Here is a 16,839-nt window from a genome sequence, read left to right as displayed (position 1 = left end):
AATATCAAGATTAAACCCATGAAGATGAACTGTATGGCAGCGGAAAAAGTGGAAATAAAAATGTCATTGATACTTGCTGAGACAACCAAATGTTTTCTTTTTTTTTGGTGGCTTGGGCTTTTTTTTTTTTTTTTTCTGAAAGCATTTAAGTCTACAATTTAGGAGCTGCACGACAGGTAATGTTGCAACTTCAACAGATATAGTTTGACAGGCCTTTGTGAGACTAGTGTACGTCGATCACAACATAGAAAACACAAGATAAATAAGCTCAAGCTCCATTACTACATCGAACAAAAATGTGTCTTTGATATAAATGACAGTATTCTGTGTTTCTTTTCAGGGGCGATATGAACATAAAATACAATTTCTGTCAGTAAAATGAATGAATAAATAAATAAATATCTTAAATGAATAAATAAATAAATACCCCCCCTCCCTCCCACGATATCCTACATAGTCAGTCCAGCATAATACAATAAATCTAATATATGATGATATACTGTAACAATGCTGAAATTACAAAATATATACCCATTTACAAAAATCCCAAGGGCTCGACAAGTGTTTCCTTCCCTTTATAATTTACATACATAAAACACTATGATTTACACCTATTCATTTTGAGATTATAAATCATACTGAAGCACTGTCTCTGTTTGTTGCATACTGGTGTCTATCAAAATTGAGCTGTAAGGGTTATATTTCATGTGTATATCATACACAACATTCACAATTCTTATGCTCTAGCTGTGTTCTGCTCTCTTCATACAACGATACTGCATTAAAAGCAAACCTAAATGAAAAAAGAATGAAAAAAAAATGAAGAAAAGAAAAGAAAAACTAAAGTTAAATAATGAAAATAACTGAACTTCTGCCCAGCCCATTCAATCGGTTTCCAAAGTCAGATCATTCACATTTTCACTGCGTTTTTCTTCAAAGAGACAGAAAGAGAGAGATACATCGATAGTAAGGCTTACGCATCTGTTCTGGCCACAAGCAGATGCTTTTTTTACTTGAGTGGAGCTCTCAAGTTTATTAATATTTCAGCAGTAAGTCGTTTTTTTTTTCTCACCTTAAAAAAAATGACACAGATAGAACGAGCCCCGCTCCACTGCAGGGATTTCAAAGTGTCTCACGTCTGTGTTGCCGTTTGCATTAGAAGCGTATAAGTTTGTATTCCTCTACTCGATGACAAATACCAACCTCTGGCAATGCAGCTGCGGTTATCACACTCTGCTGATGAATAATAAAGGGCAACCCAATTATTATTTTTTTATTTTTATGAGAAAATCAAACTTGTTTCCGTACTGTTTCTCCTGGAAAAGCTTGCAATACCAAGATGCAACAGCAGTGTCTCATTATGTAAATGATTGCTTTTAACAGCAAATGGAGCAGAGGATGAGAGGTCAGTGCAGTCTATACTGTAAGCTTATAGCTGATAGGAGAATGATAAAACAGCTGTCTGGCCTGAAAGTCTGGGCTGATCTTCCTACCTGTAGGGAAAGATGATTCTCAACTTAAAAAGATAAAAGCTGGGCACATTTTTATAATTCCATTTTCCAATTTTCCTAGAAAAAAAGTATAATTAAATCCTGAATGATAATCAACAGTGCTCTTTTTTTTTAGTTTCCATAGCCAACAATAGAAGACCATAAAACATGTTGATTTTTGGCCTGAAAGGTGCATGCAATAAATGTAAACCACTATGTAATAGTAAAATATATACAGTGTCTGTACAGTCGACCATTGATCATAAATAGCATAATCTAGCTCTCTGACCACACATGAAAAATGCAATGTTTAGTTGTGCTAACCTGTTAGCTGAATAAAACCTATCAAAGTGAATCTCAAAGCCATACTCACTGTTTAACATAGCTCTATTAAAGTGCTTCAGATTTTGCTTATTTAGTACTGTATGTTCGATGGATTCAAACAATATAACAATAAATAACACTGTATGAGATGAGGTCATTCAGAGTTTTTTGATAGGTGTCTGATTAGAATATCATTTTTAGCGTCCCTGCCTCCCCAGAAAGAGGAAAAAAAGCACATTATTTTTGGACCTTCGTTGGGTTAGATTGGTGTTAGGTCAGTGTACAAAGCAATCAGTGAAGATCCCATTGAGAAGAAATTAACAGGAAATTTCAAGGGAAAAAGCCTCATGTGAAAAGAGGGAATCTGCTAAAATCTACTCATGCAAAATAACTGAAGTGAGATTCCTGCTAACCCCCTAGCACAATCAATGTTTTCACTACACGTCTTCAAACCCCTTCATGCCAGTTAGTTATGATGCTACAACTTTTGCAATGCCTGCATAAGAAGATAACTAATACTGGAAAGAGAGAAAAGAAAGAAATAATCACCATTCGATAAAAGGGCTAATTGGAATGAAAACATTGGGCATTTCAGTGGGTCCCCCTCATTCAAAATGTCCCTTGCTGGAGCAGAGTATGTATAGAATGTAATGAACTGTATGATAAGGCTGGCTACACAACCGGACCTAGAGATAGAGATAGGAGACCCAGTAGACCAGGTTGAAGAGACCGAATGCAGTGGGGAAGAAGATGCGTGCGTACGAGTCTATCTTGGCGATGCGGATGTGCAACCGGCCGTGCCGCCAGGCTCCGGAGCGGCAGTCTTCGAAACAACAGAAGAAGCTGGTGCAGTCCTTCCCGTCCAGACACTCGTAGCCGTACTCCTCATCCCTCTCCTGCATGTGCGTGGCGTTGTTCATCTGGATGGCCGTGGCTGAGCGCGGGCGGATGTCTACCGTGGGTGTCTGCTTTTAACAGGACAAAATGACACACAGTTAGCCACCGCAGCCCCCCGAGGCGTTATCTATCTTCAAGAGCCTACTGACATAACAGGGGACCTAATTTAAGCCGCAATTTTTCTCTCGCTCTGTTTTTCTGTTGTTAGTCAGCAAAATGTAATTTGCACCTTCAACGTGCCAATGGACCCCTTTAAAGGAAATGTCAAGGAAATACAAATAGGCCCATAACTAGCACCTGTGGTTGTAATTAGCGAGACTTATAGCTGACAATGGGTCAGTCCCCATGGAACTCATGATGCAAATTACACCTTTGGGTAAAGGCGGGGGTATAGCTGGCTTCTCAGGCAATGCTGAGATTATTTTTTTTTGTACAGTAGCCTTTGTTGGCTTTATTTAGGAGACATATGATGCTAGTGCTGGGCAATTCTATTCCATTTTTAATTCTGATGCTACTGCTGCTGCTTTAAAAATGCTGTGAGAAAAAAAAAACGTGGGTCATTTGTTCTAAGCACAGTCTTTTTTTATGCCCAGTGACTCAACAAAATGACATAATTTGGGTTCTGTATGGATGCTTGTAAGAGTTTTGCTGAAATAAATTCACGACATGTTGTAACTGGCTTATGATGCATCGGGGATCTAAGCTTAGAGATAAGGAGCGTTCTGTTGGCAGACGTACAGCACACAGCTCAGTATTCCTCCAGCCCACTCTTCCTGTCACTAAACGGGTTAAAATAAACTTCCTTTTCAAGCTCCGCTTGCCGCTGGAGGGCACATGCCTTTCATTTGTGAAGGCTCCTAAAATAGGACAGTGACATCAGCAAGTCTTTGGCTCTGTCACTCTAAAGGGAGACAATTAGTATTCAAATAGGGCGTTTTCATCAGCTTTTATCTGAAAATGCCATGCCACCTTTGCACAAATTGGAATTCTGGCTCTTTGGCAGATTAAATGCTTCCCGCCTTTGGCAGAAGTGAAAGTTTCCCTGACCTTGCAGATAAACTAGGGTGTCAACCTCAACATTTAGAAATACACAGTGAGTCTAGTGTACTCCAAAGGTCAACCTCTAAGAATTTTACATCACGGCTTTCATTTCGAAGAAGTGCCGCAAGCCGTCACGTAAGAGGTTCTTGACGTCCTGTCTTTGTACTATATGAGCGCCAAGAACTAACTTGGAAATTACTGTAATAACACTGTAAATGTGATTTACAAGGTGTATTTATGCTCGGAGTTGTAAGAATATGAGAACACACTTATTACTATTCATCAGATGTATTTTTTACCTCCCACAACCCTCTGACAACACTAGGCTGTAAACGGACTGTTCTTTCTGTGATTTCCATTTCTTTAATATATTTACATGGGCATGCTTGCTTAAAAAAATGAGGTCATTGCTGTTTTGGTTTGGTTTGAACATAACATTATTTGTTGGAAGCATGCATCCTCAAACAAGCTTGAAACACTTAATTGAACAGTACAGCACTTCATCCCCTGTAGCTTAACATTTGCCCAGCACTAGTGCACAAGGGTGTTTGTCGTCCCTTTGAAAACGATACATAACCATGAACACAAAAAAACATATGGGTTAGTTTCAACATTTTTTTTGTTCTTATTAATTGACAGTCTGTTAAGTTAATGAGGGGATTAGCAAAGCAGGTTATGTGACTCGGTTCTCAAAGGGGATTGGTTGCACTGGAGGAAGCGCGGTGGAAGCTCAAGCAGAAGGAGCGTAAAGAGCATCCTGCCGCATGGCCTGGTCAAGCCAGGCCGTGCCGAGCCGGTGTTAGCAAAAAAAAAAAACAACACAGTGGCATTGGTAACTTTAACTGGCTGAAAGTAGACAACCTCTCTGAGTAGACAACAGGCGGAAACACGCAGGATCCTTAGTGGATCCCTTAAATATCTGGATTGAGTTGAATGTTTGAACGTGGTGTTTCCATTCTGTAGATAGATGGTTTCAATAGTTTAGGCTCGTAATAACGTTATATCTCAAAATCTAGCAGATCCAACCTCCATAATATTCATGTGGAACTGTATTTGAAAAGCAGATTATCTTGTCTTAACTTGTGTGTCAGGTTAAATTTAGCTCTTTGCCGGCTCCAGCCCACCCTGCATGCTTTCTGGGTGTTTAAAGATTACCGTGTGTTAATCTGCTGAGCGGACCCACGGACTCTAATTAGACTTAACACAGTGCAGGGGTTGTCTATTTCAGTCTGTTAAGGCTCTGCTGACTCTGTAGGAAGCGTCAGGTTTAGAAGCCCAACAAACACACAGGTATAGATTTACTGGCAGGAGAAGGGAGAAGAAGAAGAAGAGGAAGCTGTTGCAGCGGCTGCTAGTTCACTGTGGTTACGACAACAGCAGAGAGTGAGACAGGACAGAGGGAGCCAGAGAGAATCCATACTGGGCCTGGGCTAATACATTCCTCTGGACATGGGATGTGTGGGATGCTTATTTACAATTTAAAAAACTGCATAAGTACGTCTGGCTGGCTGCCTCCGCACTGTGCACTGCAGAGAGCCCCTTTTTAATGTTATTTCTGATTCCCACTTAGCAACTGAGGAAGGGGGTACAGTAAGAATACAGGAAGATAGAGAGAGAATACAGAGAGGCGTATCTGCTCTATAACAGACGAAAAGCAGTGAGGTGCTGGGGGCTCAGAGAGCCAAAATGCAGCAGACACATGCAGTCAGTAGAGGGTAACTCAGACACAGGCAATATACCTTTGAGGAAAAGAGCCGGAGGAGCTTTTGTCCAGACATGAAACAAAGAATATGTGGAATTGAAAGAGAGTAACACAAAACATAGAATACATGTAAAACAAAGACAAAGAAAGAAAGAAACACACACAGAGAATGTCAAAAATAACAACAGGTAATATACTGTCTAACTCAAAATGGAAAGAGAAGAAATATACTGTAGAGAGACAAACATGTTACAAACAGACAGGGGGAGATGCATGGTAGGATATATCTCACATGCTGCTTAAACCAGGATCACCTTGGAAAATCTATTGCTGACAAAGTTACAAAGATTAGTTATGTCCTCAATACACATTTCAAATAGTCCCTGTGAGTTTTTTTAGAAAGTGGCTACTTTACATCAGTAGGAAATGGTGACATTCATTTTAGTTATGGCATGATTGTTGCTAAAAAACACATGATTTATCTCACTGAATCATCTGAAAAAGAGTTCATTATGTTTTCACATTAAGTGTTAAGCATTTGCCAAGAAAAACACATTTTAAGAATTTCATTTATCAAGCATTACGACCTTATCAGCTCCAGTATGCATAAATTAACAGGCTGATTATATTATCATTTGTTGCGTTCATGCATGATACGGAACTCAAACAGCTTGTAGAAAATCAAAGGAACTTCTGAACTTTTTTTCATTTCCTCGATTTCCTATTATTTTCATATTTTTAACTATTCATGAAGATCAAAAGGATTTCAGTCAAAGGCCCCCTTTCCCTGCTTACTTCCCCCTTCCTGCATCTTGGCAGGCCATGCAGAGAACCTAGAAAACCCCTCTGAGATGGCAAACTGGCATTACACCTTCCACTTCATTATTCATTCATTCATCCGAGACAGTTACTTTAGACCCTGCAGCAAAACCTTAGTTACAGAGGCTGAAACTAGAGCGCCCCACTTACCCCTAAGTTCCAGTTGAATAGTTCAGCTCCAAAATGCTATATATCCATATTTATAGAGAGATGTTTAACATTCAATATCTCTAAAGTATAGCAAATGCAGTCCATAAAAAGGTCATTATTTTGTCATCAAAGGATTTATGTTACACAATCCTTTAAAAAGTACCATAACTTGTTTTTATTTAGCACTATATATGTGTAAGACAATACGTTACTTTTTTTTCAAATGGTAGATTTGGACTAATTTTCAAACCAAACTCTTCAAATCTGGAACCACATGCTGGCTCTAGCTAATTAGGATAAAAATGTTCCTGTTCTAGTCTTGCTGTGCAGGGTAAACTGTTCATGTATTTGGAGAGAGAGATCATGGAGCTTCAGCCTCGCTCCAACCATGATGGTGTGTGGGATTTGACGCTCCTATAAGACCAACTCTCCTGTCATGTGACACAAGTCTAAATTACAACTGTGACAGATGTGTGTCGGATTAAGGACAGGTTCGAGCCGACGTGCCTCGCCCATTGAGTAATATGAGGTGGTGGCCTCTGGGAAGATGCTCCCTTAGGGATGCTGAGCACTGTAGTATAGCTTTCCCTAGGGCTTATCCCTATACTGTAATACAGTGTGTGTGTGTGTGTGTGTGTGTGTGTGGGGTGGGGTGGGGTGGGGGGGGGGTGGGGGGGGGGGGGGGAGAGAGAGAGAGAGAGAGAGAGAGAGAGAGAGAGAGAGATGGGGGGAGGGGCAGTGTGGGGATAAATTCAAGTGTTTAAATCCGTGACCCTTCACCCAAATATGGTAAAAAAGCATATTGCTCATTCTAATATAGGGCATTGAAGTTCATCAAGCAGTGTTCAGATGCATTATTTTAATATTCTACCCCATAACATTCTAACTGTCACAGTAAGAAAAATGATCATGTTATTTGTTGCTACATTGTCAAAGGGAACACCCTCCCTTCGCCAAAAACTGAAACCTTGAGTAATATAAAAAAAAAAAAACAAAACGGAACTTTTCAGTTAGTTTTAGCAGGACGCTCACCGGGTTTTTCTTCTTCTTGTCCTTTTTGGCACTCGGCTTCCTGTTGCTGACAAAGTAGTGCAGTGTGCCGTACTCTATCAGCGCGGCGAAGACAAAGATGAAGCAGACAGAGACAAACAGGTCCATGGCGGTCACATAGGAGACTTTCGGAAGGGATTTCCTGGCGATGGTACTCAGCGTGGTCATGGTCAGCACAGTGGTGATGCCTGGGAACGGGAGCAGAAACAACAGAAAATTATGTCTGTGTTATAGCAACAAAAAAGAAGGATGTTTATGTTTATGAAAATATAAGTCTTTGCACTATGTCTTAAAGATGAGCTTATGCAGTATGTGTCATTTCTTTCATTTTTATGTTCCACATTCTCTGGCATCTAAATGCTCTATTTTTGGTTATTTTAATGTTCAAGACACTATAATATCTACAGTACATCACACTGTCTTCATGATCTGATGTTTCCTCTTCAAGGCAATTTTGAATACACAGACGCAACAGAGGTCAAGCACCTACTTAATGCGTGCTTAAATTCTGGAGAAAGTTGCAAATGACGATGCAGGTCATTTGCACAGCTTTATTCAGATAGTCTTCTGTTATAAACGATCATGATGATCAAGTGCTACTAATGCAGAATATGCTCCCAAAAATGAGTTCAGACTACTTTAGGAAGTTGAAAAAGGAGCAACTTGAAATTCATTCAAGTCCAGATGGACGTTTTCAATAATTTTCACAGATCATGCACCATTTTTTTTTCCTGTGCTAAGAAACTTTTCAACTTAGGAACACATGCACCGCTTGGAATAAAATATCACTGGAGAGCCATGGATCTTTAAATCAAATTGAGGATGAAATCTGCATAAGTGAGGCCCCAGATGATGTAAAACGTGACAGATTCGTTTTTGGGGAAGTTGTTGGGGAGACTTAAACTTTGTGCCATATAATGTCACCATAATAAATAAATAAATAATTTATTGATTCAAATAGGGATATATCAGATACAGAGGCCTAATAATAATGTGATAATTTATTGATTCAAATAGGGATATATCAGATACAGAGGAGCGCCCCTGGAGCTGGTAGGGATTCAGTGTCTTGCTCAAGGACACTTCAGCAGGGCGGATGCTTGCCATGAACATGGCACCTCTTGTTGAAAGGTGGTCTCCTTACTCCCCATGCCCCCCTGCTGCCCAAATAGAGCAGAAGCCATCAAAGCCGAGCCTTGAATGCACATTCATGAATGCATCTCTCAGTTCTTTTCGTTTAAAGAGTTGTCTTTGAGAAAAACAAGGAACCCACAAGGTCTCTTTCGCATAAAAAATTTAGGTTGTTCCCTCACAAAACTGTCACAATGGAAACTTTAAAGATTGCTTAAAAATAAATAAAAATGATACACATGGATGAATTATTTTAAGCAACATTTATAAATAAGCTGCTTTTGTAACTAAAACCCCGATTATTTTCCAATCTCTTCCAACTACAGTTTAGTTTAGAAATATTAAGGTGTCAGGTTGAGGATATTAATGTTAGTTTACAAGTACACAGCTGATCTTTTATGCAGATTATCCATAAAAGGGTCAGACTCACAGAAACTAAGGGAAATCAAACGATTAAATAATAATGACGGCTGATCGCTACTCGAAGACGGAGCAATGGAACGCTTCACGGATTAGCGAAGAGACGAAAGGATTATGAAACGTGGAGAAACGGGCTGTTTAATTGCAAACTCTTAGTTGTTAGCTGTCTGACATATTAGCGTTTTGCCCATAAGGGAAGAGTGACCAACTGTTTTACTGTCCCCTTGATCCACATACTTACCGGGTTTTTACGGTTTAGCCGCCATCGACTGACATACTACAATCTCCATATCCACCATCTGGTCATTTCTCCCTCCCTCTCCCTCCCTCTCTCTCTCTCTCTCCCTCTCACCTCGTTTTCTCACTCCGTCTCACATGATGATGTGGATGGAGGCGGGGTGATGGCACATGACGAGGAAATGCGTTGATAAGCACACTGATACGACAGATTAGCACTACCATCAGCAGCATCACAAGCCCCAAACACCAACAAACAGACCACTGCTCATCAAGCAACCAACCAACCAGACGGCCATCCTTCCATCAAATAGACCGCGAGGGGACTTATCTTGTTAGCCGATATATACGGGGCGATGTTTAATGTGGAATGAGAGACATCATTGTGTTTCAAGATTAACGTTGCGGCATTGTGAGTGATTTTGATATTTTGCTGGATGGGTATTGAAGGATTAAGAATTATGTCATCAGCATTAATCCCCTCCCTAGCCAACTGGCTGCGTGTTCCTCCCCCGTTATCTTTCAAAGAGGAAATTAAGATATTTGACTCTCGGTACAAATTTAGCAGGCAATTAATAGCGTTATTATTTCGGCTGAAAATCACGTCCGGAGCTGCAGGAACATAAGATGGTTTCACCTCCAATTGAAGAAAACAAAACAACTTATTTTTAGAGGGATTAATAACTGACACAGCAATGATGGCGGTAAATGTTGAATAAGGCTTCCTGAATGTAAACCTCCTTGGTTTACATTCAGTGATGCTCGCTAATGATCGCATCACGAGGACATCAGGTCAGGGTTTAAAGCCTTGAGGGCCGAGGGGAAGCTGACTCAGGAATATGTAACTGCATCACGAGTGAACGCTGCATCTTCTGAGGATGTCCTCGGGATGCCAAGGGCGAGTTCAAAAGCTGACAGATTTCCTCAAAATCCTCACATTTGCCCTCTTTTTTTCATCCCTCGTCCTTTTTTGCATTCAGTGAAGTGGCCACCTGCATTATTATTGCGCTGAGGCTGCATCTCTGCATCTTCCCTGCTGTATTGCATAATTAATGCCTCATTAAGGCATGCATAAAAACATATGTGCCGGGATAGGCTCTTCTAATCAAGATGGACTAGATTCCTTAGCAGCTGCCCTGTCTCTGAGGAGAAAAGAGGGGAGGGGAAAGGAAGGGAGAGGAGAGGAGGAAAGGAGAAAATGAATTTGAGTGTTTTTCAATATGAGGTGGTTTCTGACCACCACAGGTTTCCTGATGTGTTTCACAGTGGGGAGTAATTAAGGACCGGGCGGCAAATGAACCTCTCTGGTATGATTACAGCATGTATGTTTGGGCTAGGTGGACCTACTATGAAAATGAGTGAAATGAATTAAAGCAAAGGGTTTCCCTTAATTTCTCTTAATAATAAAAATAATAATAATAATAATTTCTACCATTTATTCTGTGTTTGTTTATTGTGGCATTTAACAGACCAAAATGGATTTTAATTTAATTTTAATAATCACATTATGTCACATTTAGTAAAAATTACATTTTGGGAAAAAAAAAAAAATAATAATAATAATGATAATTCATGTCATGTCACTTTGACTTTTTACCGTTTTGGATTGGATTTGAATTTGACTGCATTTGTATTACCTGATAATCGCTTGGAGTGACTGAATGTGAGAAACCACATAGAAGCCGGCCTTTACTACAACTGGTCAAAGTTCTTCTAGCAGAAAGGAGGCCACGATAAAATCATGTATCTATTCTTTTTACCTAAGGATGTCCTGGCAGGTACAGCATCCTTGTTGATCCAGAAGGAGACCCAGGACAGGACAACAATCAGGGTGCAGGGGATGTAGGTCTGGATGGTGAAGTAGCCCATTCTCCTGCTCAGGTCAAAGAAGACGGTCAGCACCACATAGTCTCCTGGATAGAGAGAAAGCAGAGGAGAACAGAGGGGAAGAGAAAGGGCTTTATATAAAGTATGGTTCGTTTATATGAGGGATCAAAATCACTTTAATAGACAAGTGCAATGAATGCTAAAGAATATATCTGGGTCACTTTGGTGCAGAGACATATTGACAGTGTAGAGGTTCACTGTACATACAATATCACACATATCGCACATATGACAATTTATTTAATATTATTCAGGTTAGAGAAGGCTGTCAGCATAAAAAATAGTCACACAGAAAATTATCAAATGCATCCGATATATTTCAGGAAAAATGGGAGGGAGGACATCTGTAAACCACGTGCACTGCAAAATCCAAAGGGTCTTGCGGTTAATGAGTGAAGACAAATGGAAAACCAAAAGGAGCGATTCACGGGGCTGGTTCCAGGCTCGATTGGACACACACCCACACACACACACACACACACACCCTCCTGTCCTGCCAGTAGTTAGCTGGAGCATTAACACCAGCATCCAGCTGATGATGAGCTGTCCCTCGGCCGACCCTCTGACCCCAGCAGATGTTAGGTGTTAGGAGGTTGAGGTTAGCCGAGCCCAGATAGACCTGACCCTGACAATCTGGATCAGCTGGCCCGCCTGTTTAAAATGCAAGCCAAGCACACGCACACACACACACACCCGCACACACACACACCTTCAGCAAGGAGACTAAAATGCACAAACACGCACAACCGGATACAAACCTTACTGTACATACAACAGACAGACATAACAACCCCCCCCCCCACACACACACACACACACACCACTGGCCTGGCTGTCCCCTTGACAATGCTGTGATGTTTGCCAATAGTTCCTGTCTTCCCTAGCTGTCTACCTATTTGCCTCTGTCTGTTTCTCTGGGTTTAATGGCAGTTCAGTGCTGGCCTCCAGCTCAGTGTGGGTTGTCTACTAATTGATTAACATCAAACTGTTAGTGGTGTCGGAAACCTCTGCTGGCCTCTTGCTATGGCTTTGCGCTTGTATCCTGCAGGGCACGCAGCTACTCTCTCAGCCACGTATCTGTGTGTCTGTGTGTGTGTGTGTGTGTGTTTGTGAGCACGTGCATTGAGGAGGCCTTTGCAGCTGGGAAAAGAACAGCTGGGTTTCGTTAATAAAGCACTAAGTAATTTGGCAACCTGGTAATTTACCTCACGAGAAAGGGCGCACAACACATGCTGCATGTAGTTGATTGAAAAACACCAAACATCTGTATATTTGTTTGTGGATGAGATGATGAGAGAGAGAGAGAGAGAGAGAGAGAGAGAAATTGAGAAAGTATGTGTGTGCGTGTGTGTGTGTTTTGTGTCTGCGACCGCGTGTGTGTGTGTGTGTGTGTGTGTATTTTGTGTCTGCAAACATGTGTTTGAGTGCGTCCCTCGTAGCGTTCGGACAGAGACCAAGCCTTTGTGATTCATCCCAGCATGCACCTGTGTTCACCGAGCCATTGATAGCATCATTAAATAAACCAAGTGCAATAACCTCAGCGGCACAACCATAACTGTTCATATCTCCACGTGTGTTTTCTGCTGACGTGGGCAGGTGCGCGGCATATTGCGGTGCGCTGCCTCAATTTGTAGGAGTACGGGAGACACATGAAGGCTGCACTCAGGGGTCCCGCAGCCCACTATTTTGTTTTTATTAACATTACATTAGCCGGGGCCTGAAAGTTCCCCAGCCAAAGACCCCTGGCAGCTGAGAAACTGCCAGTTAATACACTTATTTCAGCTTGGTCAGCAGCACAAAAGCCTCAGCCTCCTCCTTCACATTTCCTCACACTCTTAATGATAATGGGCTTTCCACCACCGGGGGCCGGGTCATCGGCTGGTGTAAGACACTCCCGCCGTACGCCTCTGTTAGTTTGTTTGCCAGTTTCATTATAGGCTACAGCGCTTGCCAGGTAGACACTTTGAGGAGGTGTTATCGACCAGCGCTCTCCATTCTGCCAGACTGATGCATCTGTATCAGCTAGCCTGCCATTACGGCTCTGTAGCAATGCATCAGTTTGTAAATGACTTCCTGATTCCACTCAAAACAAAATGGTTTCCAGTTCCCTCACTTGCTTAAGTGTGTTTTGTCTGGGATTCCCTGGTATTGCTTTACAGGGAGGAAACAGTTTAGCACTCCACAAGTAAGCAATCCAAACACAATCAATGGGCTGGGTGAGCGCATTAGATTACACAGTTATGCTTTGTGTGCAGTGGATACTTAGAGCGGGTCGCACATTATTGATTTTAGTACGCATTTTAAATATTGATCTGTAGTTAAGTGGTGAAAATAGTGTTATGTGAAATTGATTCTTATTGCTGTAAACCCACAAATTCAAATTTCAGTTAAACAATTTGAAATTTTGTGCAGTTTACACAACATAGTTGTATGTGTATCTGTGTGTAAGTAGAATTAATGTATTGTATTCATGTAATGCTCTTTTCCAAATCTGTCCTCTTCTCTTAATTTAATTCCTGTTTCACACTGTTCCATTGTTTTGTTTTGTTTTTATTAATTTTGAGTATTCTGCTTTTATTTTCACTGTCAAAGCACTTTGTAAACTTTGTTTTTAAAGGTGCTATAAAAATAAAGTTATTATTATTATTATTATTATTATTGTTATTATTATTATCATTATTATTATGTATGTATTTTATGTATGCATGTGTCCGTATGTATCCTTATGTATGGCTGCATGCATGTAGGTGTGTTCATGCCTGTAGTTGTCTGCATGCACACATGGCTGTATTTGTGTAGAGGAAGCACTCTCTAAACGCCTACACACATACACACCCCTGTTGTAACTGCCTTTGTTAATGCAGGTAGATGTGAAAAGATGTTGCGCACATGTGTACGCCCGCCTGCCTGTGTGTGTGGGAATGAAAGGTCCCTGTGTTATTTCTCACAAGACTGCAGCCGGGACATCAAAGGGTCCTGTGCCTCGGTGCCTCAGCGCCTGCCTCTCTCCTAATGAGAGCCAGACGCAGTCCTCACAGTAACCTGAACCAGCACCGTCCATCTGTCAGAGCCAACAGATGAGGAAGTGTTCACACTATTGTTCGCACTACACCTTCAGAAGGTCTGCAGGAAGCTCTGGGTTGTTTTTTTCGGACTGTTTCCCACTTTATCTTCTGTGGTTCGACTCAAGGATGTGAACAAATCGTCACACATGATCAGAGTGGGATGTGAACCTTTTGATCCACTAGCCACTGTGTCTGCTAGATTTCTAAAATGAACCAGCTGCTCATTTTGTTTACCAGACACTTTCTATAATCAGTGTTAAAAGTATAAATATGATAATGGAATTGTGTCAAATTCTGGACACCTTACACAATTCCAAACACACACTCTCTAATGTAATGATTTTGGATCTTTTGGTGAAAATTTTTTGACGAGTTCCCTACCAAAAGGCAAGTGATGCGAATTCATGCATATTTGAGAAGCTAAATATCAAATTTCATACATATCTATAAATATTTAGACATATAAAGACAATCAGCTATGAACTTGACACGAATAAGAAGCGCAGACCCTTAGATTACACTTTGGTTCAACGATGTCTTCATGTAGAGGATCCATAGTTACCATGAATTCATGTGTATGTGAAGAATATTTAAAAAAAGATCCAATGGGTTAATATCAAAGCCGACATAAACTGGACAAGCCTTTTGCATCTCAAAACTATGTGCGCTATAATCATCTATTTACAGGGACAGGAAGAAAAATAATTACAAGGTAAAAGTGATATTCAACTTTAAAAAGACAAATAGAGCATGATTGATTTATGGGAAACTAAAATTAAAACAGTACAGGATGAATTATATTTGTTATTGATTGCAAATGTTTGGTTGTTCGCTGTCCGGAAGTGAATACAGTTATGTAACATGGTTCGAAAAACCAGCCAGTCAGTCGTACATTCGGCCTTGCTCATCATGTCACCACTTCTCATTGAAATATCTCTTTTCCTCTGCTCCTTTGCTTGCTGCAACACATCTCCTCTCTTATTATCTGTGTCTGCTGGCCTCTGAACTCCAACAATATGTGCCACATTCTGCTTCCAGTTTGACAGTCTTCTCTAGCCTCAGGGTGGATGAGCTAAACTGACTTAGTGGGTGGTGAGGCTTCCCTGTTTAATGTGTTCCTTGGTAATGAGCTTTCATATGAAAACAATTTGTTTTGAAACTACATTGCTAAGTACGGTGCCCAGGAGTGGTCATGGGAAGAAAAAAAGGCATATTGGATGTATAGGTGTATAAGTGTATAAGTGTTACTATGGGAGCTAAGGTTCTGCTAACTGGTGATTTTTCTTCCCCACTTTGGGCGAACTTTGTTCACCTGCCACAGTGCCTGGTTCACTAAACAAAATTACCAGCCACCGCTCAAAATTACCCGCATTTGGCGTGTGGCGGGTGTTAATTTCCCACCCTACATGATGCTATGATGTTGCAGCACTTCACACGTATCCAGCGCTTGGCTATCTTCCATAATCTCCAGCTCGACTCTACCTCTTTATCTTTGTGTGCTATTATTGGATTTGATTTAAAGATGCTTGTGTGTGTGCTTTATCCTTTGACAAATCTTTAGTACTCATAATAAATCCAATGACATATGGTCTTTGGAGAGGAGAAGGGTTGACATCATGTTCTGAATCTGTGTGTGTGTGTCTGTGTGTGTGTGTGTGTGTGTGTAGGTGGCAAGTGTGGGAGTGTTCACGTGTGAGGAATAGGTGATGCTGACATACAGTACCAGTCTAAACATAGATAAATTTAATATAATACAATGCAAAGCCTTTTGATTATTTTGGGTCTATGCAATCACCGACAGGTATTAAAGTCCATGGGTCAAAATGACCCACAATGGATATTTGAAATTGAGGTTCATGACCATAAATGATAAACTTTCATGCTGAAAAAGAGGTTAATCAGTCTTTCAGTCCACTCAAAAACTGGACAGTTAATAGGACAGTTAAGAAACACAATGTTTTACCTTGCACTATTTCCTCATAATGAATCATTCTCATACTTTCATTTGCCTCTCTGTTGTCTAGGTTAAAAATGCCCGAATCCTATTATCTTATTGCTGTGATTTCATTGCATTCAGCTTAATTTGTGCCCCTCTATTTGTCACACAGGAATGAAAAACGCTGATGACAGCTGTGTGAAAAATCAACCAGACAAGACAACAGCTCAAAACTACGGTTTGTATTAAGATATTATTTGGAGTATTTTTATTAGGATCACACATTTTCCTTTGCGAAAGCGATTTACTACAAGCACCTAGCTGATGTAATCTACGGAATGCAATAATAACTTGGCGGGGATGATCATTCATCAGGAAACAGTGTTGCTTTGTTGTTAAAAGCCACAGAGACAACACACTCAACAGAATTACACACACAGCAGAGGGGAAAAGCCTATCTTTCTTGCCGTATTAGCTTTCTACCCCACTGGCAATGAGAATAAGGATTTTTTACTGTATTTTTTCAATAAATAATGGAGTGTTGAACTGTTATACTGAATATAGGAATTGCTATAATGTTCCATATTTGACAGGAGAATATTGACCTTACCAGGAATGCTGATGGTGGTGTGACCGTACATTATTGCAGAATAGCCATAGGGGAGTTCATGGGAATGAAACATGGTAATT

At 40.6% G+C, this 16,839-nt stretch overlaps 1 protein-coding gene across 4 annotated transcripts in view; it reads right to left on the bottom strand.

Moving 5' to 3' along the window:
• Positions 1-2,500: 2,500 nt before the first annotated feature.
• Positions 2,501-16,839, bottom strand: part of gabrg2 (gamma-aminobutyric acid type A receptor subunit gamma2) — a 55,303-nt gene continuing 40,964 nt past the window's right edge. Inside the window, exons 7-10 of one of the 4 annotated variants that reach the window (XM_071910682.1) lie at positions 11,022-11,174; positions 7,456-7,661; positions 5,492-5,515; positions 2,501-2,782 (exon numbers count right to left, since the gene is read on the bottom strand). In XM_071910682.1, the coding sequence (XP_071766783.1) occupies positions 2,501-2,782; positions 5,492-5,515; positions 7,456-7,661; positions 11,022-11,174 (665 nt within the window). The remainder of the gene's footprint in view (positions 2,783-5,491; positions 5,516-7,455; positions 7,662-11,021; positions 11,175-16,839) is intronic. The other 3 variants (XM_071910683.1, XM_071910684.1, XM_071910685.1) reach the window with 3 other exon arrangements.

The sequence above is a fragment of the Centroberyx gerrardi genome, chromosome 11, assembly GCF_048128805.1.
Source record: "Centroberyx gerrardi isolate f3 chromosome 11, fCenGer3.hap1.cur.20231027, whole genome shotgun sequence".
NCBI classification, from domain to species: Eukaryota; Metazoa; Chordata; class Actinopteri; order Beryciformes; family Berycidae; genus Centroberyx; species Centroberyx gerrardi.
This window is presented reverse-complemented; position numbering and strand designations above follow the sequence as displayed.